General features: G+C 38.2%; 1 protein-coding gene across 1 annotated transcript in view; it reads left to right on the top strand.

Annotated features, from left to right (window-relative positions):
* Positions 1–14,179, top strand: part of CFAP47 (cilia and flagella associated protein 47) — a 546,463-nt gene that overhangs the window by 288,631 nt on the left and 243,653 nt on the right. The window contains 3 exon segments of the mRNA XM_089904937.1: positions 6,899–7,091; positions 9,306–9,412; positions 12,286–12,420. Of these exon segments, the coding sequence (XP_089761063.1) occupies positions 6,899–7,091; positions 9,306–9,412; positions 12,286–12,420 (435 nt within the window).

Raw genomic sequence — 14,179 nt, 5'->3', positions numbered from 1 at the left:
GGCTTGCCTGCATGAGGTTTTCAGAGGTAGCTGAGATTTGGATAGTGAGTTATTTACTGCATGTACTTTGATTTTCATCTTTATTGCAGCACAGTAAAAACCCATAGTAGATATGATTTTTAAAAATCTACTTTATAGCCATACTTAAGGATGCTCAAGTTCTTTAAATCCTTCAAGAAAATTTCCCTCTGTTGATCACAAAGATTATGGGAAGACTCAGCTCATTGCTAACTGATCTCTAATGCCTAACTTATCCCAGTCCATAGGCAAAAATATATTGGAAATATTATCTTTTGCATAGTCAGTCATATAGGGCCTAGTCTGCTTCACCAGCAGCATGGCCTTGGGTTTGGTTTGACAATCAAAAGTGGAAAATACACTGAACTTCACATAGCAACATGTTAACTTAGCTTTAAGGAAGTGTACAAGATAAGTAAAAAGAGAATGCACAGTAACAGCAAAGTAGAGGGCTTATCACTCATATCATCACTTCTAGTGTCCCACTCACTCCACACTCAAATCAGAAATGTACACAAAGATGGAGCCCTAGTGGCCATGGACCATTTCAATTCAGGGAAGCCTTCAGTCTGAGGCCCTTTCCATTTTCTACATGCAGCACACTCAAGGGTGATGAGTTTAGGGATGGAAAAGATTTCCCTTCTTCCCTTCTAGGTTCTTTAGCTGGTCCAATAATTACATTGACATAAGACAAACAGGAGAAACAAGTTATATACATACAGAAGCCCCATAAAAATATGAGACAGACAGTTGAGGCTTATATGCCATCCTGAACTAAGAATAAGGGGGTAGGGGTCTGGGGCTTCAAAAGGGGGGAAGACAATTCACAGGAAGATGGGAAGAGCAAATGTTTGGTAAACAAATGTTTGCCCTGCCATGTAGATAAGTCTTTCTGATGGAAAAAGTTATCTCTGGTGATAGCCCTCTTCCTGGTATAGGCTCCCTATTGAAATTCTTTTAGGCAGTTAAGGGAGAGGTAAAAAGTTTTTCCTGAGTTTGCTGGGTCTCAGTTGCTTTCAGTCAAATCAATCCACATGCAAAACTGGCACATCTTGGGGTGCCTGTATTCTGTTCCCTGTCATGACTAATCATTCATTAACTAATACAAAGTCTTGAAAATGATGTCTGGGTGCTTGGTCCAGTACACAATCCTCAATTGGATTCTCAGTTAACTCGGATCTGGCATACTCCTATAAGTTCCTGCAGTTAATGGAGTAAAGAGACTCCAACCAAGTGTTAAACCATCAGGCATCCCTAAATCTAACATAATCATCATAAACTGGCAATTGATTCTTTCCTTCTGATCAACGTAAGCCAATTCGAGATGGTTCTTCAGAACAAATCAAACTATCTGAATAATCTAAGAAAATGCAGAGATTTTTTATGGACAGTGAAAAGATGAAAATTGTCATCTCTTTTCTCTGTCAATTGGCAAAATAGATTAAAACAACACATAATTTTAAAAATCTGTCATTGAAAAACATTAAGTCACATGTTATAGTGAAAGTCGTGTGGAACTAGAAGTGCGTGTGACAGTGGTTGGATAGCACTCAATGTATGTAATGAAAGAATGTTACCGAGTCCAAGCTCACTCTGCTCACCGCACGATAGGCCAATAAATTGGAGATGAGGTGTTGAGGCAAGGAACACAACTTTATTTGGAAAGCCGGCAGAGTGAGAAGATGGCAGACTGATGTCTCAAAATTACCATCTTATGGGGGTCTGGATGCCAGTTTCTTTGATAGAATCAGAGAGGGAAGTAAAGTAAAAAGGCAGAATAGAGAGGGAGAGGGGGGAGGAAGTAAAGTAAAAAGGACCATCAGTCTTTCAAAACATCTCCTGGAATGGCCAGCCTCTGGGAGGGGATGTGCTAATTTCTTCAGCCATTCACAGGTGGGTAGGATTCCCTGAGACAAGCCATTATGTATGATTATAATAACAAAAGCAATGAAAAGCAAAGGCTAGAGTCAAAGAAACAGATTCAACATGGAGTCAAAATTGGCTCGTCCATGTTACAATACTGTGATATTGTGATTTGTAATAAGAAATATAGATTTGGCCTTCATTGCCATTTCTGGCACAGAGCTCCTAAAACCCTGGGAATTTCTTAAGCGCGGAGAGTGGTGAAGGTGTTTTTTGTTATGTTAATGAGGTGACTTTTGGAAAGACTCTAGATCACCTAAGGGTGTGGGCTGGTCACCAGAGGAACTATCCATGTGATTAGAGGGTTGGAACTTTCATCCCACATCCTGACCTCCTAGGAGCAGAGAGGAGCTGGAGGTTAAATCATTTGCCAATGGCCAATGATTATTTTTTTTTCTTTTTAAATTTTACTTTATTTTTTATATAGCAGGTTCTTATTAGTTATCTGTTTTATACATATTAGTGTATATATGTCAATCACAATCTCCCAGTTCATACGTTTGTTTTCTACATCTGTATCTCTAGTTCTACCTTGCAAACCGGTTCATCTGTACCATTTTTTCTAGATTCCATATATATGCATTAACATACGATATTTGTTTTTCTCTTTCTGACTTACTTCATTCTGTATGACAGTCTCTAGGTCCATCCACGTCTCTACAAATGACCCAATTTCGTTCTTTTTTTATGGCTGAGTAATATTCCATTGTATATATATGTACCACATCTTCCTTATCCATTTGTCTGTTGATGGGCATTTAGGTTGCTTCCATGACCTGGCTATTGTAAATAGTGCTGCAGTGAACATTGGGGGGCATGTATCTTTTTGAATTATGGTTTTCTCAGGGTATATGCCCAGTAGTGTGATTTCTGGGTCATATGGTAGTTCTATTTTTAGTTTTTTAAGGAACCTCCATGCTGTTTTCCATAGTGGCTGTATCAATTTACATTCCTACCAACAGTGCAAGAGGGTTCTCTTTTCTCCACACCCTCTCCAGCATTTGTTGTTTGTAGATTTTTTGATGATGGCGATTCTGACTGGTGTGAGGTGATACCTCATTATAGTTTTGATTTGCATTTCTCTAATAACTAGTGATGTTGATCAGCTTTTCATGTGCCTCTTGTCCATCTGTATATCTTCTTTGGAGAAATGTCTATTTAGGTCTTCTGCCCATTTTTGGATTGGGTTGTTTGTTTTTTTTAATATTGAGCTGCATGAGCTGTTTATATATTTTGGAGATTAAGCCTTTTTCCATTGATTCGTTTCAATGGCCAGTGATTTAATCAATCATGACTATGTAATGAAGCCTCCATAAGCACCCCAAACAAACAGGTTTCGGAGAGCTTCCGGATTGGTGAACACGTGGAGATATGGGGAGAGTGGAGAGCCCAGAGGGGCGTAGAAGTTCCTCACTCTTTCCCACATACCTTGCCCTAAGCATCTCTTACATCTGGCTGTTCCTGCATCATATCCTTTTATAATAAACTCATGATTTAGTAAGTAAAATGTTTCTCTGAGTTCTGTGAGGCTCTCTAGCAAATTAATTGAACTCAAGGAGCGGGTCGTGGGAACCTCTGATTTATAGCTAGTTTGTCAGCAAACCTGGACTTTCAGCTGGCATATAAATTGAGTTACCAAGGAGGGTGTCATTGGAACCTTCAACGGGTAGCTGGAAGGTCAGAAACATAGGTAATAGTCTGGGCTTGCAGTTGATATTTGAATTGAGGGAGGAGCAGTCTTGCAGGGCTGAGTACTTAACCTGTAGAATCTGATGCTATCTTCTGGTAGATAGTGTCAGTTTTACATTAAATTGTAGGATGCCCTGCTGGTGTCTGAGAATTGCTCATTTCTGTGGGGAAGCTCTGCCCCCTCCACATGCTGAAATTGGGTGTTGACCCAAAAGATATACTATTAGCAGTTTTGTCACTGTTGTTTTGAGTCTTTCAAATACTTTATGTGGATTGAATGTTAAGCAAAAAATAGTAACACTTCTTACACATAGTGGATTTGGGTTTGCTTGTGATGGGGTCTTATATTTTGTATGTTTTATTCTTCATTTCATTTGTCTAGGAATTTATTTTTAGAGTATTTGACAAAATTAGCATTTTGTGGCACAGTAAAAACTAACGGGTCTTTCACTGCCGATAGTTTGAGAAGCACTGCTGTAGAACTAACTACTCAGGGTGGTGGCTCTTCTTGTGGTAAAGGTCACACGCATCCTCTGTGTGGGTCCATCATTGAATCCATATTTGTAGTCAGGGGTCACTTGTAGATCTTGTCTTATTTGCAGAGTAGAGGTAAGTGATGACAGTTGAATCCTGAGCCAGTTCAGGTTATTAGCCTCAAACATTTATCTCAACTCTTCTCAGGTGTTTCATCATTTGGTAATCCCTGAGAAGGGGAAAAGGTTCTTTTCAAAGGCTTTTAATTGCATGGTTACAGAATATGTCATTTGAAGCCTAGGAACCCTAAGTCGCATAACTACCAGAAAGAAGGAGCAAAGAAGTTTTGTTACACTTCTGTCAAAAATGCTTAAATGATGCAAATCACATTTTTGAATGACTATTCTTACTAGACATATGCCAGATAATTATTCAGAATTCAGACATGGATTTTTTGATGGAATTTTAAAATAGTTCTCATTGTGGCAGAGTTAAGAGTAGTTCTGGCACTCTTGTAAATATTTTAATACTTTTTAAACTGTAGCCATTTAAGACACTACATCGTGTAGATATGTTATATGTAAAGAAATGAGCACTTTTTTCTAAGGTTAGAATTAACGTATATTGACTAGGAAAGTACCAATACTTGTCTTAGACTGCACTCTCCTAGAAGCAGACTCGGAGACAAGGTTTGAGTCCAAGTAGTTTATTTCAGAAGTGATCCTAAGAAGCATGGGCATTAGAGTAGGGAGTTGAATCAGAGAATGTGAGGAAGGCTGATAACAGATGTGGTTTCACACAGGTTCCACTGTGGGCAACTGAGGCTCAGTTCCACAGGGGATCTGTAGGAACACTGAATCTCAGATGAATGAGATTGATGAATCTCAGAGTCATCCCAACTGAGTGATGAGGAAGCTGGAGTATTTATCTACCAGTTCCCTGACCATTCTTGGTAGGGGGCTGCTTCAAGGGTCATTAATCTTCTGGCACTCCTGGCTGAGTGTGCTCCCATGTGCCAGAGAAAAAGCCCTCCAGCAGAGATTTGTAGGTCTTTACCTACAAAGTAAGTAGGTGAGTAGCTTTCCGAATAAGAGGTGAATGCTGGAGAGATATGGTCAGTCTACCGACAGTATCACTAAAGCATATGGCTCAGATTGTGGTCTTCACACCCATGCCTGTCTATCCCAGGTTTGGGATGAACCAAGGAGCTGAGTTTGTACAGTAATGTAAACCAAATGCTCTGACTCCTTCATTGAGAAAGTCTTGCCTGTATATATGTAGGTTCTGGGTGGGATGAACAGCTTGTGATCTACTACCTCACTAGTAGAGCAGCACTTTTGAATAGCTCATTGCTATATTACACTACTGATCAGACACTGGTTTCTTTACTTAATCTTAATATTGCTTAATTATTTTTAAACTCAGATGTGTAGCTTCATGATCAAACATGTGGTCTATATGTAGTGAATGGTGCTATGATGTAAAGACACCAAATTTTATGATATAGGATACAAACATGCCAAATTACAAAATTGTATACATTTTTGTTGTCTTAAAAACAGACCTCTTAAATAAATATCATTATCACAATCAGTTATGACTTGATAACTTATTCTTTGATTTTCTAAATTTTACTTTTATAAGTTACATAAGCTGGCAAAGAAATGAGAAAGGAATTTCACATCCTTATGTTTTTAATGAAATGGCACTTGAAAAAAACTGTCCTCAAATCAGTTAATTTTTTAATTAGGTAATGCAATATTATGATTTATAATAAATATATTTGGTCTGACCAAATATATATATTTCTCATATATATTTTGTCCAAAATATGTATATTTCTCATATATATTTGGTCTTCATCCACGGTTCCTGGCTTATAGCTCCCCAAACCCTTGGGATTTCCTGAGTGATAAGAGCAATGGGAGCATCTTTTGTTATAATATTTGGTGTTTTTTCCTCAGTTCCTGAAATCCCTTCAGAGCCATAAAGTTGAAATGGATATCTTGTTATTCATAAGAAGCCCCTTTCCACCAAAACTAGGTTTACGTTAATGAGGTGACTTTTGGAGAGCACCTAAGGATGGGAGCTGGTTGCCAGGGGAACCAACCAAGAGTAGAGCATTGAGAACTTTCACTCCCATGTCCTGATTTCCAGGGAGGGAATAGGAGCTGGAGGTTGAATCAGTTCCCAGTGTCTAATTATTTAATTAATCATGCCTGTGTAATGAAACCCCCCCATAAAACCCCAAAGGAGGGGGGTTCAGAAACCATCCAACCAGAATGCTTCCACAAGCCACCATGCTGGTTCCCAAACTCCACGAGGAGAGAAGCTCCTTTGTTCAGGACCTCACCCTATGTATCTCTTCATCTGGCTATTAATTCCTATCTTTTAATTTCCTTTGTAACAAACCAGCAATCTAATGAGTTAAAGGGTTTCCTGAGTTCTGTGAGCTGTTCTAACAAATTAATTGAACCCAAGGAAGGGGTCCTTGGAACCTCCAACAGATAGCCCATTGGTCAGAAGCACAGGTAGCAACCTGGGCTTGTGATTGACATCTGAAGTAGAGGACAGTTTTGTGGGACAGAGCTCTTAACCTATGGACTCTGATACAACTTCTGTGTAGATACTACCAGAATTGAGTTGAATGTAGGACATCTAGCTGGTGCCAGAGAATTGCTTGGTGGTGTGTATTTACTCTTTGCTTGGTAGTATTTACTCTTTAAATACTAGTTTTTCTTTTGCCATTCAGGTCTAGTAAAATTTCTTTCTCTCTCTCTTACCCAAATTTTAGGTTCTGGTACTATACCGAGTTATGCCACATAGCATCAATAATCTGCCCCCTGTACATGGGCAAAATTCACCAAAAGTCAATCCTTGTTTTGCATCCAGCAACATATATTCTAATCCTGAAAGGATTCTGCTTAGTTTGATGAACACAAATTATGAGAACAGCTGACATGTTATTTGGAAAAACTGTCCCAAAGGTGAGAAATTTTTTCTTTAAATAAATTATCACAAATTGTAGTCTGACAATATAGAAGGAACCACAGAACCAAACACAGAATCCATAGATTCTAGACCTGACTACAGCATTTAATAGGATGTCCTATAACATTTTCAAGATCAGTTTCCTTACATGTGTCAGGGAGGGGGAAATTTCCCCCTCTACCTGTCTTGAATTCTTGTGGCTGGACTAATAATAAAATTAACACAAGACAGATTAACAGGAGAAAAAGAAACACATTTTAATTCATGTGTATGGAGGTCCCATAAAAATTGGACCTAAGAAGTGGCCAAAGCAGGCAGCTTTTATACTTTTTAAACAGAGAAATTGGTGATGAATTGGCAGGACAAAGAAACTTGGACTTTGGGTGCTTAATTAGTGAAGAATCTAAGCAGAATTTGGGCTTGGGGTAGTCAATTAAATAAGTAATGTTTTGTTTATACAGGTATCTCTGCCCAAATTCCCTGTCTCTTGTGATAACGGTGTCCTTCTGCCTTCAAATGCAGGGAGTGCACCTTTCACGTGATAGATTCATCTCCTACTTTCAGGGACACAAAGAGGAGGGTCAAAGTGTCCCTCTTGCATTGGCTGTTTCTTAAGTAACTTGAATTCAAAATAATCAGTATGCCATTGAGGCACATTTTGGGGCAGCCTGCCCTGGGCCCCAACACATGTAAAATGGAAATAATAAAAGATGCTTCTTCAATTTATTTTGAAGAATAAATGGTAAAAATTATGTAGAGATGCTCTACAAATGAAAGATCGCCTTAACACTGCTGGCATTTTCAGCTCTATAAAGTATTAAATTTAGGTGACACTGCTGAAACCTTGTACATAATTAGTTGAGACCAAGTGAAAATTGACTAGAAAACACCTTACATGTCATTGTGACAGTCATATTGGTAATCACTAAGTGTGAATTTTGAGGGGGTAGGTCATATTAGGTCCATATACCAAGACCAAGACAAACAGGTGATCATAGATAGACCTGCTGCAGTGTTCAGGTGGTCACTCCCTGGTTCTGTCCTTGAGGAATGAGGCTTTATAAATTTCTACCCCAAGAGGCTTACATTCTTTGAAATAGTTCCAATTGGCTAGTATAGCTGTGCATTTTTTTCTTCATCATAAGCATTGCTTGTATTGAGAAGAGGACATGTGCACATTGTTTGTTTCTTTGGCTTCCATTCAGCTACCCTCTTCCAAGTACATACAAACCTGTCATGTTCAGAGTGGGTTATGTTTTATTTTTTATACAGAACCCTCAGAGTTTAATCTAAACTTTAGAAGTAAGGGGAAGATTAAAAGTATGATTTAAAATGAGACTTTGAATTACAGTTGCTCCTAACTTAAAGGCATTAGTTTAGCAAACATAGTGACATCAAGATTGAAAGAGATATATTGATATATTGGTATTAGAGAACAGTAAACATGGAATATTTTATCACCTTCTAATTGACATGCTGATAATATCAAGCAATTTGCCTTGAAACTGCAATTTAATAAGATTCAAATCTTATAAACATGTATTTGGCCTATTCAAAAATGTAAAACAAGGACTTCCCTGGTGGTGCAGTGGTTGAGAGTCCGCCTGCCGATGCAGGGGACACAGGTTCATGCCCCGGTCCGGGAAGATCCCACGTGCCACGGAGCAGCTGGGCCCATGAGCCATGGCCGCTGAGCCTGCGCGTCCGGAGCCTGTGCTCCGCAACGGAAATGGCCACAACAGTGAGAGGCCTGCGTACCGCAAAAAAAAAAAAAAATGTAAAACAAGGTATTGATAAGCACTTTGATTACTGAGGAGTAACACTTTAACCAGAGTGTTATACGATATGTATATATATTAGAAATGAATATGTCCTTTTGTTGTAAAATTATTATGGTTCTATTTTTTACCAACAAAATGACGTACACAAGTTGTTTTCACAGAGTTTGCTGCATTTTTTAGAATAATGCATTATGGGCCCTGGCCTATTTTCTGCTTTATAAAACACTGTGTCTCATGCCTTTGCAAAGCCCTTGCACTTTCTATTCCCTCTGCTTGGAGCTTCATTTTCTTGGATATCTTCACGATTCTTTTTCCCACTTCACTCAAGACCCTGCTCAAATATCACATTATCTGAGAAGCTTTCCCAGTACCCTCTCTAAATTAGTACATCCTTCAGTCCTTCTCTTTCTTGCTTATTTTTCTCAATAGTGTTGATCCCCGGTCATATTTATACCCTGCCTCCTCCTGTAGAATGTGAGCTTCTTAACAGGAACAGTCTATACTGTTTTGTTGTTCGCTGCTGTAGTCTCAGAAAAGTGCCTGGAAAATAACAGATATCAAATACTGAGTAAATAAATAAATGAATGAAAAATGAGTGAATAAAGGGACACCCTCAGGTTTTATATATTTCTCTACCCTATTTCAGACAACTGAGTGTACATTAGCTTACTAGTTTCTACCTGCTAGTACCAATGTAGGGATCAGGTCGAATTGTTGAATTAGAAAGAGGCAGTTTCCGTGTTCAGTATGTACCTGAGTACGGGTCTGCATGGTTAATAGCTATGGTGGTCCATGAGGAGAAGCTCTCTGAAGGGCTTTACTTAGGTTAACTTGGACTGAGCAAAAGTCATACTCAGTGCCCTGGATTTTTACTTCTCAACATTGACACTTACTCCACTCATCCCTCTCCATTGGTAAAGTCTCACCATGGTTACAGCTTGGTGCAGTGGTGTTGTGCAGGGTAGATGGATAGAGCTGCACTTCACACCTTTTGATTAAGAAACTCTGAGGATGGGGCCTAGCGATCTGTGTTTTAGTAAACCCTCCATGTGATTCTGATGCACTCTAATGTATGAAGCAATTAGCCCATAGTATCACAAAAAGCAATTAGTGCTTTTAAATTGTTCACAGAATGGTACTTATTTACCAGTTATATTTGAAAAAGAAGTCCCTTTTTTTTTTTTTTTGTGGTACACGGGCATCTCAGTGTTGTGGCCTCTCCCGTTGCGGAGCAACAGGCTCCGGACGCGCAGGCTCAGCGGCCATGGCTCACGGGCGCAGCCGCTCCGCGGCATGTGGGATCTTCCCGGACCGGGGCACGAACCCGTGTCCCCTGCATCGGCAGGCGGACTCTCAACCACTGCGCCACCAGGGAAGCCCTTTTATACAATTTTTAAAGATTACTTTAAAGTTCTTCAGGTTATTTTCATTGAAATTTATCATAACGGTTAAGACTGTGCTTTTCTGTGGTTTTTCACTCTAATACCCTATCAAAAGTATTTTTCAATTAAGATAAACTTTTTTTTTCATTTCCAAAATACTGCCTCTTCATCCTATTACACATTTTTCAAAGGTGAGTTTTTGGAATAAGTTTGTATTGCTGCCTATATATTTTATGCTGTAGTCACTAAAACTGTTCAGAAGACTTTTACTGGCCTCAGACTTGGGAACCAGAGTATCCTGCCACTAGTTCTACCCTTTCCCCAATGAACACATTTCCCATCACTATAGATAGCTCTCTTTGCATCACACCCAGAGGCTGGCCCATATTCTTCATTTCGTGGGAATTAAACTCTGTATTCCATTTTTCAGTTTGTCCTTATGTTGAATAATTTTCCTATATATGTTGACTAACATTGTCCTTAGTGAAGAAATGTGAGATGACAGAATACTGATGAGAAACTTTGAGGTCCTGATATATTTCTCAGTTTCCCTCACATCATACTCACTAACAGTTTTCTACCCTGCCAAGGCTCCCCCTTTTCCCCCTAATAATCTCCTCCCCAGGCACCTTTATTGGTTAGCCTTACTGCTTATTGACAGAACAAGAAAGAATAAACCTTTGTGTTCTTTCAAAGAAGGAAAATAATGTTTTCGGGAATGTGGACTAGCAGATGATCAAAGGGGCTGTCATTATTCTGTGGTAACTGCTGCCAGATTTCAGAATCAAGTGCTTTAGTTCCACGTAACACTTTAGATATACTTAGCTCTGCCACTATTTGTGTTTGCAAGCCAGGCCCGGATCATTTTCAGTTGCTATGTGAATGTGTGCCATTAAGTCATAGTAGATCTTCATTTTTTGGAAATGTTAGGAGCTCCCTGTTGACTAACAATGACAGAGCTGCTTGTTGATCAGTGGTGTTTATATGTCTTTGAGTCTTTGCCTCAGACCAATCCCAATACTTCATTGCTGTGAATAATTCTTCCCCACTACTTCCGCCTTTCTCTAGGAGATCATAAGCACTACATAAACTGAGAGAAAGAATCCTTCCTCCTTCTGCTCCTGACTCTACATTTTGGTGTACATTCTGGCTATGTTGATTGTCCCTGCTGTTATTCCTCTCTAATTCTGGATTTTCTCTCAGATCTCTTCCAACAATCAGTACTAATTTATCTTGTTTATCAGTATAATTACATTTTCTGCCTTACTGTGATTTGTTCTAGACAAAGTACTTCCCCAGCCACCTCCCGCTGCCCCTACCTGATCTGCCCGAATTGTTGCTCTTGTGTTATTCCTTGTTCTGAAATCAAGTCCCTCACCCTGGCGTCCACACCCTCCTCTATGTGGCCGTGGCAATCCTTAGTCTTTTCTTCCACAACTGGCCCCTTCTTATCTTATGCGTGATTTGGATTGTACTTTTTCTTTCCCGAATGAACACTATACTTCCTATATCCTTGTCCTAGAGTTCTTTACCTTTCTGATAGAATATACCTTTTTCTCACTTCAAACACCAACTTATTTAAAATCCAAGCATTCTTCAAGGCCATCCCATCTGCTACCTCCTCCTTTGGGCTTTTGCTTGAAAATCTCTTGCCATCTTTTACCTTAGTAGTTTGTCTACTATTACCTTTTACCATATTATATACTTTAAGTCAGGGATGGTATCTTAATCACATTAGTCAGTATTTTTAGTGCACAGTATTTTTTCTGACTTCTGACTAGCTTTTATGACATCTTTGAGGCTGTGAGGTCATTGTTATATTTAGAATACATCTAATTTATCTTTTAACACATAGGTGAAGCTGTTCTGATTCACAGCAATATTTTGTTTGCTCATAGCAACATTTCAGTGTCAATAACATTTTAAGATGTTTTAAGTAATTCAACAATTGATGTACTGTGCTTTAGCTCTTTTTATATATTTTATCTGTATTTCCTGTAATTTATAATTCTCTTCTTTGAAACTAGGCTACTGATATCTGTGATCCCAATCCAATCCTGATGCTCATGTTTTGTGTCTGCATGTATGAAAGACTTCCTGCATATCTCCCCAAGAAGGTGGTGCCCTTTCATTGTACTCTTCATGACACTGTGTTGAGAGAGGTAAGGATATCTTTGGGGCCAAAATATACGTGGAGTTAAACATTTAAGTGGGTTTTAGATATTTCTTTCTCAACCCAAAATTAACAAAAGTATCAGTGTGATAAAATAAGCCTTAAATGTTTTTCCCTTCTAAACTAAAGGTATAGCAGAGTGAAAGAGAATTTTTCCTTAATAGTAATCACTACCTGCAATGAAATGATGCCTCATTCATTTGAGGAATAGGGTGGGGAGATGGAAAATGAAAGTTAAGCACTTTGAAGGGCAAATCATTCAGGAGACTTGAGATCCATTTCATGTACAAGAAGACTGACACAGTAAGTAGAAACTTGTGATTGGAGTATGCTTGGCTTTCCTTTAGGGAACTTTACACATCCAGATGGATTTTGTTCAAATGAGGGTATGGAAAGGGAAGTAATTATGAAAGCACTCCTGACCAGGGCCACTGTTAATCCCCACTAAGGGCTTTTATATATGCTGGAGCTGCTAAATGTGTAACAGTGAATTTTTTTAATATGCAGGAAAAATTAAAAATGAAATTTTCAGTCCTGTGACCCTGACAAAACTATATAAATATGTCCATGTTTTGCAAGTGTTTTCTTTGATTGAGAAATATCTTGTCAGGGATCATCAACAGCACTTTGGTTTTCAAACAATATGTTTCATATGAATACTTGTGAAATATGTTGAGCGTACAGTTTTATTTCTTATATTTGTTTAAGACTGTTCCTTCTACTAGTTTTCATAAAATCTTCAACCAGATTTATAGTTCTCTCCTTCTTTCTCAGGAAAGTCTGGGCTGTTAGAATCTTACTATGTACAGAAGTTAATTTACCTCTTTGGTCAGATCATTTTTATTCCTTGTCCTCAGGCTGTTTTATGTATTCCTCCTCATGTTAAGCTGGGGGGGTGGTAATTTGATACTTTTGATGCAAAACACGTCCATATTTGGTCTTCAAAAGATACATCCTGGTGTTTTGTAGATGTAACCTTCTTGAGAAAATAACTGTGCAGGCTCTGTGACTGTATGAGTGATGGTTAATAAGGATTCAGTTAAAAGTCAGGAAAAACTCAGGTCCTTGTCTCAAAGTGTAAAGGGCTCAGTTTAGGGAAAGGAAAGCCACTCCTCCTGATTTTCTGTTAGCAAACATTGAGATATGATCCCTTTTTAAAAATTTTATTTCTTTCCCTTTTTTTGTTGGAAAAAGAGATACAAAACTCTTCAGAGAACTTTTTCAACAGTATTTTGTACGGTAATTCACTACGTGCAATGATAATTAAGGGCCTTGGGTACTAACTGGCCTAGAGCTGTAATTACAATGAAGAGGACTTTTGACTTCAGAATCAAATTTCTGAAGAGTTAGAAATGCTTTGCTTAAGCCTGCAGAAGGTAGGAGAGGTCTGAATTAGATTTAAGCAGTGATTTATTTCACTTAAGTATTATTACTAGTTTTCTAATTCTGTATACGTTTGAATTTCTTTATGCCGTTTGATTATTATTTTGAAAAAGTTAATAACACAAGCTAATTTTTAAACGTAAATTTTATTTGTGATGTTAAAAATCAGATTAAAGCATATTAAAATAGAAACATGATTTCTTTCCACACTTTTTACTGAGAATAATGTTCACACTTTAAGATTATAGATGTGATTCTACATAGAGCTTTTATTTTTCACAAATATAATAAACATCTTTTGAAGGAAACAATAAAAATTAAATAGAAATGCAAAATAAAATATCAATTACAACATACTTTGATTT

Source organism: Delphinapterus leucas, chromosome X (genome assembly GCF_059928025.1).
Source record: "Delphinapterus leucas isolate spDelLeu-1000000601 "Yukka" chromosome X, BTC_Dleu_Yukka2, whole genome shotgun sequence".
In the NCBI taxonomy this organism is placed as follows: Eukaryota; Metazoa; Chordata; class Mammalia; order Artiodactyla; family Monodontidae; genus Delphinapterus; species Delphinapterus leucas.
The sequence above is the reverse complement of the archived record's forward strand: the minus strand, read 5'-3'. Positions and strand labels throughout refer to the sequence as shown.